Source organism: Calypte anna, chromosome 4A, assembly GCF_003957555.1.
Source record: "Calypte anna isolate BGI_N300 chromosome 4A, bCalAnn1_v1.p, whole genome shotgun sequence".
NCBI classification, from domain to species: Eukaryota; Metazoa; Chordata; class Aves; order Apodiformes; family Trochilidae; genus Calypte; species Calypte anna.
Genome location: NC_044248.1, coordinates 39,380,099 through 39,403,309, shown reverse-complemented (window position 1 = coordinate 39,403,309; position 23,211 = coordinate 39,380,099). Strand labels below are relative to the sequence as shown.

Sequence of the window (23,211 nt, the reverse complement as noted above, 5' to 3'; positions counted from 1 at the left end):
GTCTTTGGAGTGATTATGTCGTTCTAGTGCCTGGCTCCAGGGACTTAAATTTCCTTTCCTAATTCTTTCCCACACTTGCTTTTAGAAAAACAGATATTTTGAACTCCAGGTGTTGCTCCAGCTGGAATCACTGCTGCTTTCCACACCAAGCAAGCTGTGCAAAGCCCAAGCTTTGCCTTTTCTGCTAATGTAGAAGAGCAGCTACTGCCCAGCAGCAAAGCTAAGGAGAAAAACCTTACTCTGCAGCTCTAAGGACAAACAGACCTCTCATTGCTGAACCTTGGGCACCCCAGAATTAGGATATTCCTCCCTAGGATGCTGTATGGCATCTCTTTGTGCCCCTCCTCCCAAGTGCCAGGAGGAGGCAAGCGAAGGCTTGAGAGCAATCCTGCAATGAAATGGAAATAGCCTACTTCTCTTGGCAGCTTGAAAAGTAGTTTCCCAACCATGGGAACCAGGAGTTTGCTGGGCTCTGCAGGATTTTTTTTTTTTTTTTTTTTTTTGTCACTAAGTTCCTAGAGGCAGAAATTTCCACCCTTCCCCTTTTTTTTTTTTTTTTGCTTTCAAGTATCTCTGCAGTTTTCTTGCTTCTTTTGAGTGAATGTCAGTAGCAGGTTGGCATTTCCAGTTGGCAGCTGACCCTAAACCAAAGGTCAGCTGAATGGCAGTCACAGTGGCATTTCCACGTGCCAGCATCTGTCTGTGGAAACGTGCTTTGTGTCTGAAGTTGGAGATTCCTGGGAATTTGAAACTAAATACACTTTGCCCTAAACAATTACCCTGCATTTCAGAGCTGATTTACTTGTGGATACTTCAGAAAACTATTCCTGTAAATAAGGTGCCCCCTGACCAAAGTCATCGATGCCAAGCAAAACAGCTAATCACTTTTTTTAGTTATCCTACTCTTTGCATCAGGGGCATATTAAAAATACAGCCATCAGGATTACAAATCAAAGAGATTCAGTAAAGCAGACTCGTTGCCTCAGGGGGAAAAAAAATAAAAATGTGGATTGAAAACCCATGATTAAACCAGCTACAAGCATTGAATTAAAGAACACAGAGTTGTTATTATCTTTGTTTTGTTAGCATTATGTGCTCTGGAAAGCACAATGTGTTTTACAGCTACAGCAAGGCTATGAATTTTGCTTTCCTAGCAATGCTTGAATTAGGTGCTGCTAGGCATCCATGTTCCTGATTGAAATACAGAGTGATCTAAAATCATTGCAGACTTCTGGTTTACATTCAATGTAAAGTCACAAAGATCTTTGGATTCCATCTTGCAAGGAGGAATAAGGTGCCACAGCTGTTATTGTGGCATCAGCCCCTTTCTCCTTACAAACCAAGATGGGAAACCCTATTTCCATCAACTTAGGAAGGACACCCACAGCTTCAGAGCAGTTCTCCCTCCCTTGTCCTTTAGCCCAAGCCCTTTTTGCAAAACTGATGGGATCTAAGGTTGAGTTTTATCAACCCACTGGTCCCTTGGGTCCCCCAAGAATTTGAGCTTTGTATCACTGAACAGAAACGTGGGCTTTTACAGAGTAAAATGGGGGTTCTATTAGGTCAGTGCTGTGAATGTTTGCTCAAAAAAACCCTTAAGTAGTCTATTGTCCATCAGCATTTATAGACAGCTACCCAATACAGATCACTTTTCCATCTCAAGTGGTCCTTCAAAGAACCAGAGGGAGCTTTTTATAGAACTTAAGAAAAAAGTAGATTGGAAGGAAGAAAAAAATGCCCCTCACCCTACATCATGCATATATAGAAAATCTCTTTCTGGCAAGGAACTGGCCTCCAGAGGACAAAGTTGAGACAAATCTTGTCACCTGGGTATTGGTAATCAGAGGTTTCTGCACCAGGGTATCTATCCTTGACCTGAGCTTATTTAGACTTTTAAATATCAGCCCCTGCAGTGGCAGAGGGCTATCTTCTCAACACAAATATGTGCATCTTGTTAAAAAGTGACTTCAGGGAATAGAGAGGGTGAAAGTATTGTGGTGTATATCCGAGGTACTGAGCCAGCATTTGTGACCTTCCATGATGTAGAAGGTCAAAAGGAATTAATTTTTCCACAACCTTCACCCATCCTATTTTCCAACATGTCAGGGATTAAAATAATTGTATTTTTGTAGGAAATGGGTGACAGTTTTCAGATAATGTTTTTCAGAGAGAGAAGTTTTTCCAGCATGAGTCACAATTTTTGTTAGTTGTGACTTTTTAAAGGATTTTTATCTCTACATTCTTGTCTGCCTTTCCTTCTTCCTACAGGACATTGTGTCCCATGATTTATATCCACTTTATGATGTTCTCCCACTGCCAAATATTCCCCACAATCCACCTGACACGAGGAGGGATTTTGCTGGATTTTTGCTCTGGCTCTGCCAAGTCAAAATTCGCATCCACCAGGAGCAGGGAGGGTCTGATCCTGCTTCTGTTTGGCTCAAGGCTTTTATTGCCTCTGTCATGTTAATGTTCTTTGACAAGACATTTTCCTGGAGAGAAGTGTTAGTGGCACAGGAATGCAGGAACCCTCTTGGAAAAGAAATACTCCATTGCACCCTTCTGGACAGGGTGATGCCTTCCCAGGGGCAGTGTGGAAATCAGATGCTCATAGTCCCAATCTCAGTCTCTAGTATCCTTCCTACATCAGTTTGGCAAATTTGGCTGCTTGAACACCTTTTTTGCTTTTTTTTTTTTTAATTCTAAACACTTTCTTGGCTTGGTACTTCTCTGCAAATGCACTGGGCTTCACAAGTCAGTCTGAGCTGCTGCAGGGGGCTTAGGAACCTGGGCTAATCTGCCTTCAGATAACTTTGTCCCAGACAGAGCATGAGAGTAAACCAAATCTATAACTGAGCTCCAAGCCCATGAGGCACTGCCCTTGAAAACAGAATTTCTGAGTTACAGCAGCATAAGGGGGAAGAGGACAGAACTGCCCTGGACTGATGCAAGCTTTGTCTGAGCAGGGGCTATACAGGGCAAAGCAGCACCGAGTGACAAAACCTCCTCACCTGCATCCAGGTGATGCATTTAATGGCATTGTCCAAGTCCCATTTCCACTTTGAGAAGGCAGATGGGCTGCCCTTCAAGCTGAAAATGGAGCCTGACTTCAGGGATTGCAGCTTCACTCTCCTGCTGAGCACTGGGGAAAGCCCTATGTGTATGTAGTGTTTTAACCTGGGGTTTTACAGTCTCTTGTTTTGGCTGTGGACTGGGTGGAGGATGAAGAAGAAAATCAGGCTGTGGCTCCTCTGCACTTCTGAATATCTGGATGTTTTGCCTTGCTTTGGATGCTAGAAATAGGAAGTGGGACATCTCCTGGGGGCATGCCATGTTGCAGCCCTTGGCCTCTTCCATAGAAAAAAGGTTATCTGCTGTTTTACAGCTTAGACATAGCAAAGTGTAATGCCAGAGGTCTTTGTAAGTGCAGTTTCTTTCCCTGAAAGCTTTGCTTTACAGATTGTAGAAGCCCAAGCAGTCATTCTGCTTATTCTCATTCAGTTATTCTCTAATAGCACAGTCCTGTGCTTTAATGTGCGAACTAGGTTATAGCCCAGCAGGAAGAGGAGATGTCTTCTTAAACATCCAGGTAGTTCTGGGCAAAGGCAGAATGTAATCCTCACTGCTCACAGTGTGTAATGCTGCTCCTCTGATGTTTTAAAGGAAGCAAATTTACTCACCAGGTGCTAGGTGTAGTGCTGCCCTCCTGACCTGGAGATCCAGGGAGCAGTCATTGCCATCGCTCAGGGCTGTGTGAAGGATTAGAAAAATCTTCCCAGGCACCCTCAGACTCTAATAGCAACTTTCTGAAGAACATCTCATTAGAACAGCTTATTAAAAGCAACAAATGAGGCTTTCATTTATTATGGCTCCAAGTCTTCAACTTATAACTCTTAAAAGCCATGGCTGCTTATAGCAGAGCCTTTCTGAGATGTATCTAGAAAAGCAGTTTAATTCCAAATACTCTCTGGATCCTCTGCAGACTTGTGGTAAATTAATTACATTGATTGCAGGCACATCATATGTATACATTTCATCAACAAAGCATGTAGCCCAGGCTTTGAAACAATGCCAAGAGTGTTGATAAGTTCTCCCAGCACAGGTTAATTAAAGTTTGTTCTCTGGACAGTTGGGTTTGCAAGCCACATAGGTATTGTGGGGGTCACCTTTGCAAGAACTAGAGGAGTGTCAGCTTTCTGTGCCCGAGATAACTGAAAGCAGCAGAGCTGGTGAAACCAAGAAGCTTCTGAAGGCATTACCTGCAGGCTTTGGAGGTGCAGAAGGTGCCACTGCATCTCCAGGTTCCTCTGTGTTGTCTTTGCCTATCTGCTGCATCCCTTTCCTTGAAACCAAGGCTCAAAGCAGAAGTCAGACCTTGTTTCATGCCATCTTGAATTTCATTCTTTCCTAGCAAATGGGATTTAATGTTGCAGGGGTTTTCTCAGTAACCTTCACTGCTACATGAATGTGTAATCTGTTAAAGTGCAGCAGATTTAAGTGGCTCCTGAACACCTACAGGAGCCCTAAGTTCTTGCAGCCTGATGGTTGATCCAGTGAGGCTTGAGGGTAATTTGCAGATAAATTTGTTTCATTCAACACTGCTTGGTTCAACTGGCTGCTCCCTGGTGCAGATCAGCTTGCTGGCTGAAGTTCTTAAAACCCCAGAGAGGTATGGGTGTATTTTATTGAGCAGTGACCTCTTATCTTGCCACAGAGTTTGATCTTATCTGGAAAGCCTTTGCTTTCAGCTCCTCAGTTTCTACACTGAGAAAGTGCTGCTTGGAGTGAGAAGATGGGAAAACTTTGCCCCTCCTGGGAGCCATCAGCACCCAATACAGTGGCCAATGGGTTTACTAAAGTTTAGCATCCAGTTTTATTTGCCTCAGGATTTTTATATTCTTCAGTTTATTTGCCAAATCACGCCATCCTTTCAACACAAGCAGTAATGAATTTTCCTTTATCGTAACTGTTCAGGCCAAGTAGCCCATTAACTTACTTATCCACATGCTCCTGGACTGGAAAGCAAATTTTCTTGTCTGCTGAATTAGTTTAGTTTGCTTTTAAGAGCTTTAGGTTTCCTCTAATGTTACACCTCAGAGTATTTTGAACTTAACTGCACAACATTATGTGATAGGTGTGCAGGAATAAGGCTGCATTGAGACATATTTCTCTTGCACTGGAGCCTTTTTTCCTCCACATAAAGGGAGCAAGTTAGATCTGAAGTGCTCTGCATTTATCGCAGGGAACTGATTTTGTCTGGGAGCAACCCAGTGGCTGATGAGGTGCTCAAAGAGTTTTCTTTGTTTAAGTAAACAGTGAGCTCTTTTAACTTGAAGAAAAATTGGTTGCTTTTCAGGTTAATTGAGCTGTTGTTTAAAAAAATTGGAATTTGCATGCTGAGAGGTGTGGGAAGATTGGGTGGCAGCCACTGTTAGAAAATGCCTTGGGGGAACAGACCTCTTCTGGAGACACACCAGTTCCCTGTGCTCAAATCTGGTGAGGTCAAACACAGAAAATGGCAAAATTTACTCACAATATATAAAGCTTGGGTTTCCTTTGTGTGATTTTGGACCTTCAGTGTTAACTTGGATCTATGTAGTGGATTAGTGAAGGCTATGCTGCTCCCATATTAGTGTGACTGCACAAGCTGGGGAATTATGAAAATGCAAAATATTGTCAATTACAGTAAAAAAATATTGGCAGCCCTGTTCAGAAAATGTTTCCAAGTTGTTTTGCTGATGCAAAAGGAGCTTAGAAAGACATTCTTCACCAGTTCTAATTTAAGTAAGCTCATAATCTAATATATAATTCTGCAAATCATTGCGTGCCTGAAGTTATTTTGCATCATAATTTAAGTGCAGTTGCAGAATGTTAATTTTGTCTAAATAGGCTATTCTAATATGCTTAGGTGTTAATTATACTTTATAAAAATCTGACAGGCACAGGTTTTTTTCAAGAATGTTGTGATGGTTTGAGGAGAAATGATGAGTGAGGATGTCAGCTGACTTCAACCAGAGTATGTCTGCATCACTGGGCTCCTTGCTTGTATATTGTATTGGGGTTATTCCTGTTGTTTCCTCTGCACTATGTTCTTTTTCAGGATTAATTACCCTAATAGATTTGGCAGCAGAAAAATTGTCCATGCAAGTTTTCTGACAAGGATAAATGGCAATTACAGAGGTGCAGGGTTAAGGACTGATGCCAGGTGAACCTTTGCTCCCAAGTCATGCTTGGGAGCCTTCAAAGGAAAGCTGTTGACATGCAAGAGTGCCTATCAACTCACCATATTTTGATTTTTTTTTTTAGGCTGAATGCTCTCACATAACTCACAAGCTGCTTCTGCAGATGTGTTTAGAAAGCTTCAGTGATAAGAGGATACCTGGGAAGGGCTGTGTGAGTTGAGTACAATGCATAAGGGTCTGCAAAAGCAGAGCTCGTATTGATCCAGCACTTTTTTTCTTTTTTTTTTTTAAAGGAGTTTGTAACTGTATAGCACACAGGCTTATGGAAAAAGTCACTTTGCCTGCTTCAAGCAAGGGTGTCCCTGTTAATCCTAACAGAACAATTATGGGAAGCAGAGCTAATTCCTTTGCAGGACCAGGTTCTGTATGCGCTCCTCAAAGCGGTTTTCCCCCCGGTAGCACATGCCACGATGTTCTTGCAGCACAGGATGTCAAGATCCAAAGAGTAATTAAAATAAGAAGGAAGAAGTGGATATAAAAATGTTGTGAATGTATTTGCACCTTGCCAGGTGGGATTATTCCTCATCCTGGGCCTTTTTGTTTGCTTTTCAGTTGCCGCGATCATGGCTGTGGGTGGGCTTCTTCTCTGCGTGCTGTTGCCTATCCGAGCCTAACATGGTCAGTGTTCCCACCTGTCCTGGCTCCTATTTCATGTCCTTCCATGTTTTCTGTGCACAGTTTGCCTCTCCCTCCCTTTCTTGTACTGGCCTGGAAATGGCTTTCTCATCTGATCTCCACACCCAGCTTGTCTATCTCAACAAGTGGCAATAGTGTGACCTGAAGCAGAGTGTGTCTCCAGCATGAGCAGGGGTCCCAGAGGAAAAAATAACCTGATATGCTGTGCTGTGGTCAATCCAGACACCACACCAGGGATGTTGTGTGTCATAGTAAAAAAATATGCTGGGCACTTCATCAGATTCTGCTTCTTGTCATCAGAAGGAACAAGGGGAGAGTTAATTTACCCCCAGAAAGGAGAGCAGGGGGCAGGTGGGAGTGGAAAGGTGTGGAGTGGGCATGTAATGTGCATGTCAGTGAAACAAAGTGTATGTCATTGACATACGTGTCAGTGTGTGACACACACAGCAGTGATGTGATGCTGTTTGCCAATGATATGCTCCAGCAATGCTGGACATATCTCTGCAGGCTTCAAGAGCTTCGTGTCCATATTGCATGCTGCCTCGTTCTGACAGGAGGTTGAAAAAAATCACCATCCCCATCAGATAGCTGCTTGAGACCACAGGAGCACTGAGATGTCCCAGGTGCTTTGGTAAACTCCTAAAGTTTTGCAGCATAGCTGGACAGGAGGTGTGGAACTCTTTTCTGCTGTGTTTTCTGGGGCATCTTAAGGCTTTGCATGGTGGTAGCTGGGTCATAGTGCATTCCCTGGCTGTGAGGCACAGCAGTAACCAAGGTGGCCTGTTTTGGGGTTCTCTAATACTGTTTTTTGGCTCTAACAGAGGTCTGAACCAGGGAGGAGTCTACAAATGCAAATGCCAAAGGCCCTAAGTAGAAGGATTATTTTTTTCCTGTTGGAGGGTTTTGAAATTTGAGGTTTTTCATGATTTGAGGGTTTCAGGGCAGTGTTAGCAAGCAAGGCTGCTCAGTGCAAAGGTTTTGGCTGTTTTTCTGGTACAGGTGGGTGTTCTTGTGAGCCACTGATTTGTCAGTGCTTGCGCTGAAAGTAAAACCTCCCAGTACTTCTGTTGTCTGTCGTGCTCATGCCACCAGTGCACGAGCAGTCCCTTACTGGGAGTCATCCTTCAAATACCCTCAGAGTGGCAACAATGGAAAAATACTTCTCAGAGGAGACCAGGAATGGCCTTGGATGGGTATGGAGAAACACATAGAGAAAACTTGGCTGGCCTGAAAAATACCCTCTGCAAGTTTCTTCCTAAGCTGTGGAGAGACTAATGTGGTAGCAAGCTGGGAGGTGGAATGGGAAGAGTGACTTCAAGGCACAGATGCCACTGGCTGTGTTACGAGGCAGCACGACAACCTCTTCAGAGAGATTTATAGAGATCAATTCAGCGGGAGCTTCCTGCGAAAGGGGAAAAATGGTACCTTGTTTAAGCTATTTTTAATTGTTCTGGCAGGGGTATAGGAAAGCAGGGAGTCATTTGTTGCAGAGGCAAGGGAAGACTAAAGGCTAAAAATACCGTCTCTGGAACTGTGAAACTTCCTTTGGAGGGCATACAGATTTTTCAAAGGTCAAAGGCAGTCACACCATGTAGCCTGCAGCCCTTAGGAAGGGAACTTGCCCTGGTTCCTCTGGGGTTAGTTCTCTAGTGTATCTCTGAACTGAGCCAAAGGTTTTAGCTTCTCATCTCAAGACATTTTACTGCTCTTTTGATCTTTTTCCTGAAATGAAGGGATTTTGAGTGTAGAGAAATTGCATGTTCAAGACAGATTTCCAGCCTACATGGGTTGCTACAAGTTACTCCAGGTGAAAGTTTAATCCTGTGCAATGGAATTAACTCATTATCAACATCAGACATTCCTACCTAAGGTAGTAATTTGGTGACCTCTAACAATGGGGTCACAGCCTCAGTGGATAAAGGCAGAGCAAGAGATGGCATCTCCCTGGGCCCGTGCACAGCATTCAACACTGCTCCATACAACATGCTGATCTCTGAACTGGAATGATGAAGATACAATGGATGGAACACTCATTGGATAAGGAACAGGATGGTTGCACCCAAAGAGTTGTGGCTCAGTTTCCAAATGGAGCTGTGTGATGAGTGGTGTTCCTCAGGGGTTGGTGCTCAGACCTGTGCTGTTTAACATCTTTATCAGTGACATGGAGAGTGGAATCGAGTGCCCCCTCAGCAAGTTGGCTGATGACACCAAACGGTGTGGTGAAGTCTGCACACCATCCAGGTGTGTTGGGATGCCATCCAGAGGGACCCTAACAGGCTTGAGAAGTGGAATTGTGCAAACTGCATGAAGTTCAAGAAGGCCAAGTGCAAGGTTCTGCACCTTGGTCAAGGCAATCCCAGTGCAGGTTGGGAGGAGAAGGGATTGAGGATAGCCCTGAGGAGAAGGACTTGGGGTTGTGGTGGACCAGAAGCTCAACATGAGCCATCAATGTTTGGCCCAGAAATCCAACTGTGTCCTGGGCTGCATCAAAAGAAGCACAGACAGCAGTCAAGGGAGGGGATTCTCCCCCTACTCTGCTCTTGTGAGACCCCACCTGCAGCACTGTGTCCTGTTCTGGAGTCCTTGACATAGGAAGGACATTGAGCTCCTGGAACATGTCCAGAGGAGAGCCACAAAAATGCTCAGAGGGATGGAGAACCTCCCCAGTGAAGCCAGGCTGAGGACATAGGGGTTGTTCAGCCTGGAGAAGAGGAGGTTTCAAGGTGATGTTATAGTGACTTTCAGTATCTGAAGGAGGCCTAAAAGAAATCTGGGGTAGGGCTTTTTACATGGGTGTGTGGAGAAAGGACAAGGGGAAATGCTTTAAAACTTCAAGAGGGGAGATTTAAGTTGCACATTAGGAAAAAATTCTTTCCTGTGAGGGTGGAGAGACATTGGAACAGGTTGCCCAAGGAAGTTGTGGCTGCCTCCTCCCTGGAAGCAACAGGACTGTGAACAGGAAAATGGGAAACAACTTCCAATATAAAAGCAGTTCATTTTATACCAATGCCTTAAGTCTTCCTTGGTTTTGTGATATTGGATATATTCTAGGACTGCAAGCAACAAAAATGGATGTTGAACATGGACCAATATTACTAGAGTAGACTTCTGCCTCTGGCTCTCAGTATTGGTGTTGTTTATCCATAATAAATCTATTTTCTTAAGAAGTTACTGTCTCTTCATATAAGCTGAGGTGACAGGATATTTGCCAGATGGACAAACCCAGGTTTGTTTTTTCTGCAGGGTAGAACATGGTCCTGTGCTACAACACGTATGCAACCTCATTGCTTTAACATCTTGGAATAAATAGTCAGAAATTATCACTAACAACCTTGTCACCACAAACTGCCTATAAAATGACAGCTCTAAATGGGTTGGATGTGTTCCTCAAAGTTGATTTATTGTAAAAGATGTGCTTCTCTGTGAAGGTCTCAGCCCTGAAAAGCAAGTAGTGTTTTGTCTGTGTTTCAAAGAAGCTCCCACAGTTCATTTACCTCATATTAACAGAAATATAAAGATTAAATACAAATAAATCTCTGCAGGACAGGGACAGGAGATTTCCTTGCTGCTTAAGAGCACAAGTTTTTCACTGGTACAGACTCCACCTGGCAAGATGAGGTCTCTACTTATCAGGGATGTCTACCTGCTGGTTCCCATGTGTGTTTTCAGTAATGCCTTGGCTGTGTGCCAAAATGCTTTGGCCTATGCCTATTAAAAAAGCATATAAAGACCCTCCCACATCACAGCCTAGGGTCTGGATATCCAAAGTCCAGCCATACAGTACCCTGACTGTGTCCTTGCCAGGATTGTGACCAGGGTGGTGGCACCAGCTAGTGGGATGGAAACTCCTTCCCTTGGGCTTTCTGTGGTTTTGGGTAATGCCTTGGGTGGCTGAGGGGCCACAGAACCCCCAGCAGAGACACCCTGAAGCACAGAGGCAGAGCATCTCCACTGGTCCAGGGAGAGCAAGCATCTTCCCACCTCATTGCTTGAAGGATTTTTCTCCATGAATCAGCTTCTGCCACACGAGGCACTGGGCATTGGTTTCCCAGCTGGATTCTTCATCTTTCTGCCTGTCTGGTTTATATTTTATAAATCTATATAGGGATCATTTTACAACTTCACTTTTATAATCTGCCCCATAAATAATTTACAAGCTGCCTGCCAATCTGCAAGTGTTTTTTTAAATAAGACGTGATGCCTTAAGAATATTTAAGGCTTCACCTTTTTTTTTTCCTCTGATATTTTTATTGAAAACCACAGAGCTGTGCAAGGAAGACATCTGCTTGCTAGATACAGAAACTGGGACAAATCCACAACAGGAGTAAATGAGTTGAAATTCAGGTGTACTTTTGAATTATGTTAACTCATAAGCTGAGTGTCTTCAGCTCAGTGGGATATGAAGTGAGCATTAGGATCTTTATGCTTTTGCTGTGATACAAAAAGAATATATGAAATCTATGGTTTGTACAATGACAGTAAAGTGGAGAATGAGTTCTCCATCAGGAGGCTTTTGACTTGCAGCTTTTCCAAGAAATTTCAAGAGGCAATGCACATGCAGAAATGGATTATTTCACAAAGAAGTTGGAGCTTTTTGTTCAGTCAAAATATATTGCAAAGGCACAATGTGCAATCTGCTAGTGAGATTCATGGAGTGAATCAAGATTGTGAACCTGAAATAGCAGATTTTTATGGGATTTAGTTGGGAAAGAAGGGAAAAAAAAATACTTGTGTGTTATTTAAAGCATCTGAAGGTCAAGCAGGGACGTGTGGTTTAGCCCCAGCCACTGTGTACATGGTTTGTTTCTCTGGGTAGTTTAAGAAAGTTGAGTGTGCAAAGGGCACAAGTGATTGCAACAGCAGGCAGGTTTTGCTGTAAGCTTTGTCAATGATGCCCAAGTGTTGCCTGACAGCTGCAGTCCACAACTACCATTTCACTTAGGGGTGTCTTGTCCAGGCTTGTTTTAATGATGCTTTGGGGGTCCCAGAGCCTGATTCCTTATGCTGATGTGATGTGCTGATGTATGTGATACCCAGCTCGAGAGAGGAAACCTCCTGGAGTCAAGTGGTTTGCACTGGTCCTTTGAGTGTGTCCCTGGGCAGTGAAACACAGGCTGTTGTGCATCAAGGTGTATTTAGATCAGACAGCACATCTTCCGTTTTACTTTCCTCCATCTTTCTGGTCAAAGAATTGGGAGATGTGGGGAGTAGAATGGATAATGTTAGAAAATCTTATTTGTAAGTCAGGTACTCAAAACGTGAGGAAGAGATGAGGGCGTTTACTTTAAAAGGCAAACAGAGGAAATGTTGTTTATGTGCTTTTGGTAGAAGAATGAATTGAAACCTTTGTGTATTTTTAAGATGAAAATTGAGCTACACGCCTCAGTCCAGAAAATCAATTCCACAGAAGACTGATGTAACTGTTGGCAACTTGCAGCAGGAAAAAAATTGTGGTTGCCAGAGGAAGGATATCCAAGGTACTTGGATTGATACTGATGCTAGTATATCTAATTTATATACTTTAAGAGGGAGGAAGCATGATGAAGAAGAAGAATCCATTTTCACCTCAGGGATTGTGAGCACCAAAACACACTCTGGAAGGACTCTTACTCCCATGTACACCTAGTGCTTAGTTTTTGAGTTATTTGGGCAGGATCCCTCATCCTGGGAAATGGGACTGTTGGTGCTAAAGCAAGGTGATGAGCACCAGTACAGGGATAGGAGAGCTGTGTCTCTGGGTACATAATTGCCCCTCTCTTGGGTTTTGCATTTGGAGCTTAGAGGTCTCAGCTTGGTCACTGCTGCTGAAATTGTGCCCTGCATGGATAGCCTGGTTGTTTATCAAGTTCAACCAGTTCATCTCCCTGCTTGTGCCCCTGGAATGCCTGTCAGCTTGCCCCTTTCTTCTGCACCTTTTCTCTATCCATTCCACTGTGCTTGCACAACCTTTCAAGTCTGTTTTTCCCTCCTCTCCCCTTCACAAAGGTCTCCCCTTCTCCCAAAGGTAAGCTGGTGTGCCTGCACTCCTGCCCCAGATTAATCCTGGGAGCTCATGTTGCTTTTCCCCTCCTCAATCCTTCAATGACCAACTCTGCTGGGACCAGCTCAGCAGCGCTGTGTTCATCCCGTTGCATTGGAGCTTTTGATTGTAATAGTGACCATTTCACAGATTTGTGCCAAAATCCTATAGCTGGAAAGGCTGCTTGGCCCCTTGCATCCAGGAGACAGCAGTGCCCTGTAATAGGACTTCACACTGGGGGCATGTTTCATGCAGATGCCTTTTACTGCCTCCTAATTGCAGTTTTGTTTCTGCTCATCACATGTTCCTCCTTGATGTGACTGATGCTGAAATGCTGGCATCCCCCTGTCTCAAAAATCGTGGGCAATGGAAGAGAGGGGACTCCACATTTCTCAGCTTTAAGTGGCTTCTTGTTAACCTGAGGCTTTCTTTGAGGTCTGCCAGATGCAGTCCCACTGTGCTCTGGTTGCTTTGCAGGTGTCTGTTGCAGGTTTTTAACTCAAGCAAGCAACATTCCTCTGTTTCATGTCCATGTGGTTTGCTTTAAGGATGATCCAGTTCCTGTATGCAGTTATCATATAAGGGTCCTTGGAAAGCCTGGCATACATATGTGCATCATATGTACCTCATCCCCTATTTTTAAATGTGTGTATATATATATATCTGTGTGTGTATACAGCAGTTACTCTTGCTTGTGCAGTTACACTGGGGCTTCTTACATGGTTGTCTAAGTGCAGCAGGTTTCAAAAATGCCACCGAAGCAGCCAGTTAATGCAATAACATCACCTAGAGAACCAGCAAGAAGAGTGAGGGACGAGTCAGGTAAGAGCAGCCAAAGCCTAACAGGAGGATGCTCTGGGGAAAATGTGGCTCTCATATGCCTGAGGTTGCAATTCCATGAGAGGATTCAGCAGCATCACACTGCTTGGTGCTAACATGGGAGCAGGATAGGTCAGGCAGTGCCTGCATGCTTTTTTCTGTCTCTATTACTGCTGGGCAGAGGAAATTGCATGAATGGTGGTTCCTCTGCAAAGACAGGAGATGTGCAGAAAGCCCATCAGAGCCAAGAGCATACAGGATACCCTTAAAGGCAGTGAGGCAACAAGTTTTCATTTTTTTAAAGCCATTATTTTGCATGTATATAAAGTGGTAATGTGTACATAAGACTAAGCATCAAAATCTGAAGTTGTGTTTAAATGCCCAGTGGGTGAAGGGGAGCATGCAATACATACATCAGAGTGCCTGCAAAAGCTCTGTGATCCAGGAGATCTTGTTTCTGCAGTTATGTTTCATCCCATTCCCCTTCCTTTGTCCTTCCTGTTCTTGCATTATTTTTTCTTAGTAATAACTGAATTGGAGGGATAGTAGAGTTATTCAGAAGCATCTGTGGGATTTTGAAACAATAATTCAGGTGAAAATCAGTGGGCCCTGAATCCCATCAGGGAAATTGCAAGTAGTTTGATGAGCTAAAACTGGGACAGCAGGAATGCAGCCACAGGAGAGGCTGGATTTGTTGGTGCTCTGGGGTTTTGTGCTTAGTGTAATTTGAAAAGTGGAGTTCTGCCATGGCAGAGACAAAAACACCCTTCTGTTATTCTTTTTTTTTTCCTCCAGGCGATGTGGCTATAGCAAGGCCAAACAAGATCCAGAAGAAGAAAAGATGCATTTTCATAATGGCCACAGTAAGTCAAAATCAAACGTGCAAATATGTGGGTTTGGGCTCTGTGGTGACAAGAAATACAACAAAGAGGGTTTCTTAAAAATTAAAAAAAAACCACCATACAAACTGGTTTTGCTGGTAATTCAGAAAATAATTACTTGTTCTATTATTCAATAAGTCCCCTCCTGCCCCTGCTCTAAGCCCCAGGGGGGACTGAATGATCCATTTGAACTGTCCTTATATCTGCCCAGCTACTCACACTTGTACTTGTAGTAAATCATTTTGTTCTGTTTCTCTGCCTTTGCTATGAATTTTGCATGGTCAGCACAGAAAAACTCTTTTATGTTTTTGTGGTCTGGAGGCATCAGTCCAGAATAAATGCTTGAAATACTTGTTCCACCCCAGCCAGACATGACGACCAAGATCCAACAGCTGCTCTCTGCCTTGGATGCCTCTGCAGAGGTGTGAGGAGTAATACCCACATCTTGCTCCAAGGGAACTTTCAGAAATGCTGTGTTAATATCCTTACAAAATCACCTCTGCAGTGATGATAGGAAGCACATCTCATGGTTAATATCAGTCCTTCCATACAGCCCAAGCCAGTGCTTGAAAAGCCTTCCTTTGTCAAATGGGATCTGGGGATGGGTACCAGCAAGGTGCCTTTTGGGGTGGGAAAGGCAAACACATCTTGAGTTGAAGTCTAATTTCCATTAGGGCTAAATAATGAAGCCAGCAGGAAGCAAATCAATTAAAAGCCACAGTGTAATATAGCTGTCTTACTAGACTGATGAGGAGTTCTTTATGTGAATAGCCTTAATGATTGTCAAAACAAACTTATAATATGGATAATGAAAATACTTTTTCCCCTTTTTAAGTCCTGGAGAAAAAATCTGCTATCAATTATATATTTACTGGCACAACCCACAGGCATTGTGCTGCAAATATTCAGTTCATTTAAATCTCAGTAACTCCATCTGAAATACTGTGGCCAATTGATTAGCTAATATGTGACTGGTAGGGCATAATTTATTGCAGCTCTCCATCAGCCCTCATCCATCCAATTTGCTCTGCAAGTTGCTCACTTAACATTTTTCTTTGTGTACTTTTCTCTTGGTGTATCCCATCCAGATCCAGAAAGAGATTCTGTTGCACCAGACCCTAGACAACACCACGAGGGATTTTTGAGCTGCTCATCATTCCAATTGAGCCACTACCATTTGCTTTTCTAAATATTATGAAAGTTGCACAGGCCACATGTAAACTAAATGTCATTTTCCAAGAATGCTATTAATTTTTCCCATAGGAATAGGTTTCCCTGCTGCAATAGGTTTTCCAGCAAAGCAAAGTTCAAGCAAAAGGAGTGTGTATTGCCCATCTTCTGTCATACCATGTGGTGTTAACATTTAATTTGTGTTTGCAGTTAAGCTGCCTGGAGTAAGGACCTACATTGACCCCCACACCTATGAGGACCCTAATCAAGCTGTCCATGAGTTTGCTAAGGAAATTGAAGCTTCATGCATAACCATTGAAAGAGTTATTGGAGCTGGTATGGAAATACATTTCATGACCCTTAGCAGTGTAATAGGTTGGTTTTCTTAACATGAGAGATCTGAGAAGGACCATGATAAATTTGGGCTGTTGGGTAACCTGCAAGTGATGAGGAGCATGTTGCAGATGAAGTCTGGGACAAACCTGTCACTGCCTGTGGTTTTGAAATTCAGGAACTGAGCTGAAAATGGTAAAAAATGATCATGTTTAGACCACGCTGAGTTATTTTGACGGATGCTACGAGAAATAAGTAATTTAATTTTCAGGTTCTTTTTCACCACTTTTTTCTTCCCCTTCCCCCTCTCCTGAGGTCAGGCTCAAAGCAAAAAATAAGACATCGTCTGTGAGAGGGAAAAAGCACAAACCAAAGTCCAAAGCTTTTAACTTCCTTGATTAAAAGAAGAAACTCCCATTTTCTTTCCACTTAAGCTGTTTATTTGGACTTGCATCCATAAAGAATATTTTCTGTCCTCTGAAGCTGTGTTTTTGAAGGTAATTTACTGTGCACCAGAAATACGGGGGGAAAAAAACCCATTTGGGTTGCTTTTTTTTAAAAGCAGTCATAAATTTGGAAAGGCTTTATAGTCTATAAAATTATATGTTGCTGTGGAAGCCTAGCAGCATTCCATATATTTAACTTACTAAAGGAAGGTTAAGAAGCAAGTGACTTGTGTTTCACAGGACCATGATACAGGATGTGACAGCACTCTCTGATCTAGTAGCCAAAAATTTGAAATGAGGAAAAACCCAATGGAATATGGTGCATAGCTCATTAAATATAGGAAAATTACATATTTTTTTAATTTTATTTTTTTTGTGCTTATGAATTACTTAGCTTGTGGGCTGCTGGTTATTTAAGATGTTGATCACTGTGATGCTAGCCCTGTGTGCTTTTGCTCAGCTGTTTACAGGTGCTGGGCTGCATGCTGCACGTGTTCCTTCTACATGCAGTGATCCCAATCCCATCTGATTTCTCTCTGAAGGTGAATTTGGGGAAGTATGCAGTGGGAGGCTGAAGCTGCAAGGCAAACGTGAGTTTCCTGTGGCTATCAAAACCCTGAAGGTGGGCTACACGGAGAAGCAGAGGAGAGATTTCTTGGGAGAAGCAAGCATCATGGGCCAGTTTGACCACCCCAACATCATCCACCTTGAAGGCGTCGTCACGAAAAGTAGGTAGAAGAATTGAACTTGGAGCAGCTGGATTTAGGATTCAGAGGAACATGTGCTCATTAGCTCAGTAAACACCTGTATACAGCACCCAAACTTTTTTCTATTGGACATCTGGAGCATCTTCTCAGCTTTTTTTTGTTTTCTTTTCAATATACCCAAGCATCCTTTACGAATCCCAAACTATGCTGCTACCTCAAAGTATTGTTTAACTTTTTCCCTTCAGTGCTTTAGTTGTAGGCCTAGATTCTTATCTTTGGGGTAAAATATCTTTGCTGCATCATGATTTACTTTGGAAGTAAATTAAGCTAAATTGAATTAGGGCATTTTTAATTCTGAATGAGAGTATCTACACGGGGGCTTAATGCCATTTAACCAGTAGAGTTTGGATGCCCACCTTAGCTAATTGGGATTAATTGTCTTCATTGCAGACAAGCCCTTTGCTATTTCAACTTTACAAAGGTAATGATGGTCCTGTTTTCATTCACACCTGGTTGGTTGTACTGGTGGTGTGCACACCGCAGTAGTGCAATGATATGAATGACATCAGCACACATTTTGTGGCCCCATAAACCAGTGGGAGGGAGCCCTGCTGACCTGGGGAATCAGCCTGGTGCTTTAGAAGGGACTATGTTTAGGTTTAAATGTTGTGGAAAGTTCTTCTATTTATGTCTTTATTTCCATGCTGTTGGGTATGGGACTAATTTATTCCACAACTACTGTCAGCCTGCAGCAGTCAGATAATGACACATAAGTGCCAGAATTTTTTTTTTTGGTCTTATGGCAAGGGTGGTGGTGTAATGAGATGCCAGCCGTGCTGCAACCTTGCCTTGGAAGTGTCCGAAACAAAGGACTCCATGGGGTTTAGCTTTTAAAAACAAAAAATGGGATTTTGGATTTTCCTTCCCTGCATAGCCCCTGATGTGTTTGCCAACCCACAGCAGCATCACCTGAGATCTCTCCTCCCACCTACAGCCAGTCCATATTATGCATAGACAGATGGCTGTCATCTTTGAAGATAAGCCCCATTACTTTGTTTGGGATTCAACAGTGTTTTTCATGTCCCCAAAGTGCATTTCTTGCATCACTCTCAAGTACCACATGTAGCAAGCTTCCAGCTCAGGTAGTTAGCTGGGGGAGTAACTTAAAAGAATTCAAGCAGCTCAGGTCCCTCATGGTGCAAAGGTAGTGTCTGCACAACAATGAGTGTTTTGATTGACAAGTCCATAATTACTTGCATTATGTAGATAATTAAGCAGTGAATTAGTCAAATTGTTACAGTAATGGGAAAGTGGGAAGATTAACATCAATCTAAATGGTAGAATGTGTGCCTGTTTTTGGGAGCATTTACCTTCATGTGCATGTTATGACACGCGGCAGCTTGCGTTGATCATCTCTGTGCAAGACATTTATTATTCACTTTACAAATAACTGACAGCCCCTCTTTTGTCTGTGCTTCATGCTAGCTAACAGAAATTGATTTAAATAAAAAATAATTTGCATGTTCTTATAAGATTTCATTGAATTTACAAGGCTGGAGCATACCACATTAATTATTGCTATGTTGTGGCAAGCTAGCGAGAAATTAGATATAAAAACTGAGAAAAAATTATACATAATTACCATTAAAATGACTCGGGCATAAAAGTTAATCAAATGGATTTGGAAAAACATTATTATTCCTGTCAACAATAGGAGACCTTTTCTCTTTTGTTATGAACTTTTTTTTTTTTTGGTTTCCATTTGCACTCATTCCAAACTGAACTTGCTTTTGTTTTGCAGCATAAATATTTTTCTTACTTCCAGATGTGTTTACAAGTGTAGTCACATGGGATTACTTGAATTACAAGGGATTTAATTACAAGGGGTCAGTTCCATCCAGTCTCTTATTAATGATCTGGAGAAGGGGATTGAGTCCACCCTTAGTAAGTTTGCAGACCACACCACGTTGGGTGGGTGTGTGGAGCTGCGTGAGGATAGGAAAGCTCAACAGAGGGACCTGGGAAAGTGTTGGGTCCTGCATTTGGGCCACAACAGCCCCAGGCAATGCTACAGGCTGGGAAAGAGTAGCTGGAAAGCAGAAAGAGACATGGGGGTGCTGGTGGGCAGCCAAATGAATATGAGCCAGCAGTGAGAGAGAGAGACCTTATCACTCCCTACAAGTACCTGAAAGGAGGTTGTAGCAAGGAGGCAAGGGCTCGGTCTCATCTCACTAGTAATTAGCTGTAGGATGAGAGGAAGTCACTTCAGTTTGCACCAAGGGGGGTGAGGATGTTAGGAAGAACTTTTAGAGAAAGGGTTAGTAAGCTCTGGAATGAGGTGCCCAGGGAAATGGTTGAATCACCATCCCTGAATGTGTTTAAAAATCGTATAGATATTCTGCTTAGGGCCATGGTTTAGCTGGTAGAGCTAGGTTAGAGTTAGGTTAAAGGTTGGACTGGATGATCTTACAGGTATTTTGCAATCATAGAATCATAGAATAGGTAGGGTTGGAAGGGACCTTAGAGATCATGTAGTTCCAACTCCCCAGACTAGGCAGGGACACCTCACACCAGACCAGGTTTCTCCCCATCCAACCTGGCCTTGAACACTTCCAGGGAGGGGGCAGCCACAAATTCCTTGGACAACCTGTTCCAGCATCTCACCACCCTCACAGGAAAGGATTTTTTCCTAATGTCCAGCCTAAATCTCCCCTCTTCATTTTAAAGCCCCTTGTCCCCTCACTACACACCCATGTAAAAAGCCCTCCCCCAGCTTTCTTGTAGCCCCTTCAGATACTGGAAGGTTGCTATAAGGTCACCTTGGAGCCTCCTCTTCTCCAGGCTGAACAACCCCAATTCCCTCAGCCTGTCTGAATAATTCTATGATCCTGGTTACTCTTTTCAGGCTCCCATTATTATTTGAGTGTGTTGAAGCTATAGGAAAGGGTGCCAAGAAGTCAGTGTCCACAAGCTTTGAATTTGTTCACAGAAACAAGGAGAAGGTTATGCATAGGTTGCCTGGGTTCAGTATGCATCATCCTCCCTAAACATAATCTAAATACTCCCGGGTTTGATACTCCACCCATAATATGGGGTTACTTTTTAATCCCTGCTCCTCTCTTCTGCTCTTTCTATATACATTCTGGCAAAAACTATTGTAAACCTACTGGGACAGCAGTGTCTTGATATAAATATATTGTTTCATGGCTGTATATTCAGATTCAGGTGCATTATGTAAAGACTTTAAATAAATTGCTAACAAACTCATGGTGTTTGTTTGTTTGTTTTTTCTAGGCAAACCAGTAATGATAGTGACTGAATACATGGAGAATGGTTCTCTGGATACATTTTTAAAGGTAATACTTAGATCCTTTTCCCAGGGGAACCTTGGTTAAGGTTTGGGTTCTTTGCTGATGGTTAATATCAGTGAAAATGTTTGCTGGTCCAGCTATTGATGCTGTCTGGAGGCAGGAGTGGCTCAGTTGTCTGTTTGATCTATTTTTATACAGCATCATGAAGGGCCTGGTTCTTGCATCATTGCAAGCAGATAAGAATAGATTCAAGGATGATATATTTATTTTAGAAGGCATGAAAATTATTAACTTACACTGCAAAATCAAATGTGTTACAAGAGCACATCAGCAGTGTATGATGGCAAAGCCCAGGCTTGTCAGAGTTTGTCCATGAAGCATAAGAGCTAGAAAAGAGAGGGTAGGGGAGGTGGTTTAGAAAAGCTGTGTGGCAACATGGGGGAGATCCCTACCCCAAATCTTCACACCTAGACCTCTGCAGGTAGCACTCCCATGCAACTTGGTCCCATTCACTTGGCTGGCTCAGAGACAGCCCACCCCTGGCACTTACATGCAGGTAACTGCATGTGTTCACTCCCAGTTGAAGTTACCAGTCAAGTCACCAGTGGAAATTGCTTGCTCCTTTATCTCCAGTTAAAAGCATTACAATTTCTTTAGCTTTTGCCTCTGTAGATCCTAATCCAAACAGATAAACTTTGAAAAGCTTGGTGGTCAGGGCATGAGAGTAATGAATTATTAATTTCCCTGCTTTTCTTCCCTGGGGACTTGTCTTTGCATTTTTATTCCTGTCTATTGCAATGCTGAGGGTGCAGAGACTCTGAACTGATGAGAACTCTCCTTTTTTTTGCAGAAGAATGATGGGCAGTTCACGGTCATCCAGCTGGTTGGGATGCTGCGAGGCATTGCATCAGGAATGAAGTACCTGTCTGACATGGGTTATGTACACAGAGATCTGGCTGCCAGGAATATCCTGATCAACAGCAACTTAGTCTGCAAGGTGTCAGACTTTGGCCTCTCCAGAGTCTTAGAAGATGACCCCGAAGCAGCCTACACAACCAGGGTGAGCTATGAAGACACCAAACTGATTGAGATGAAGAAAAATTTATTCCCTGCCACATCTTGGTGTTCAGGCTCCCTAGCAAAGAGTTTCCCATGAATCCAGAGCCTCTACACTGTGCACCAGGTGTCAGCAGTTAGTTGTTATCAGATTAATTTTGCAGATGTGTGTGACTTTGTTGCAGGGATGGCCAAATAAGGCAGAACTTAACTTACAACAAGTTCATTTTGGGCACCTGAGTCAAATAACAAGCTTTGCAAAGGTGGTATGCTCCCAGCTCTATTCTGTCCTCTTTGGTGAATACCAAAGGGAGGAAAGAGCAAGAGCAATTTCTTTCCTTAGACACCCATGCAGTGAGCTAAGCTGTGGTGTTCTGAACAATCTGAAACGTGTAATGCCCATTGGAAATGACACAAGTTGCCCTCAACTTTACCGTGTTGAGGTTAATTTATCCCAACCTGAGAAAGAGCTGCTCCAGGCTCAGTGCAGTCTCTGTCCTATTCTCTCCTTCATCCATCCTTTCAGGTCATCTGCCCTTCTATCCCAGTGTGAGTCCACGTGGCCTCAGCACTGTGAAGAGTGAGTAAATAGGACCCATCCTCAGCAGCACAGGCTTGGAGAAAGCCTGAAATATTCATAGCAGTGATTGGCACCCCTGGACATGTCCTATTAGTGTGTTTTTCTAGGGGTACTGTTTTCCAGGTGATTGGAGCTCTCTGGGTCACATTCCCAGTTCCTGCAGAGAACTGGGGAAAGCATTTCAGCTCTTGGCTGTCACAACCCTACAAGAGGGACTCAGGGCATGGATGGATTGGAGCTTCCCTGCAGGATGGAAGGCTCTTGGCCAGCCCTGCTGTGGCTGCAGCATGCTAACTGGCACTGCTGGGAATCTGACCTCTCACTTAAGGCATGCACCAATAAACCTGTGAAAAAGTAATTGGAAATTGGAAGAAGGGACTTTTAAAAACTTGCTGTGAAAATGCCTTCCAAGTTCTACCTGATTCCAGTAACAAACACTGGGAGAGGACATTCAAGGAGACCTTCCAGTATTTAGCTCAACACTGGGAAGAATGGACTTCACAGTAAAATATGTTTTGGTATAAATCAAGGGAGATAACTATTTAAACCCAATAAAGTATTCCTTAACCCAAACTCCCCTTTCCCTTCGCTCTTTCTTCTCAGAGCTGATCTAAAGTTTGATTTCTAAAATGGTAGAAAAGGGAAAGGGAAATTTGACAGGTGTGGCATCGTTTTCAGAGGCCAAGCAGCTTGTCTTTGCATACAGATATTTCTGTGCCCACTGTGCAGATCTCTTTGCAGGATCAGGACCACATTAAAAGAAAAAAAAAAGAATTAAAAGGAAAAAAGAATTAAAAAGAAAAAAGAAAAAAAAAAGAAAAGAAAGAAAAAAGCATTACTTTGGCAGCAATTTGCATGAAGCCCTCCTTAGATCAAAGTCTTCCTCAGCTTCAGAGCTGTCTGTTCCTCCGTGGCTCACTCTCAGAAATGGAGGAATTGTATTCCCCTACCAACCTGTACAACATAATTGAGATGTTGATCCTATACATGTCCCAGCATTCAAACAACAGA

General features: G+C 43.0%; 1 protein-coding gene across 2 annotated transcripts in view; it reads left to right on the top strand.

Annotated features, from left to right (window-relative positions):
• Positions 1-23,211, top strand: part of EPHA5 (EPH receptor A5) — a 169,481-nt gene that overhangs the window by 131,705 nt on the left and 14,565 nt on the right. For both annotated transcript variants that reach the window (XM_030449734.1, XM_030449733.1), the window contains exons 9-13: positions 14,512-14,579; positions 15,978-16,103; positions 17,089-17,274; positions 20,548-20,609; positions 21,415-21,624. In XM_030449734.1, the coding sequence (XP_030305594.1) occupies positions 14,512-14,579; positions 15,978-16,103; positions 17,089-17,274; positions 20,548-20,609; positions 21,415-21,624 (652 nt within the window). The remainder of the gene's footprint in view (positions 1-14,511; positions 14,580-15,977; positions 16,104-17,088; positions 17,275-20,547; positions 20,610-21,414; positions 21,625-23,211) is intronic.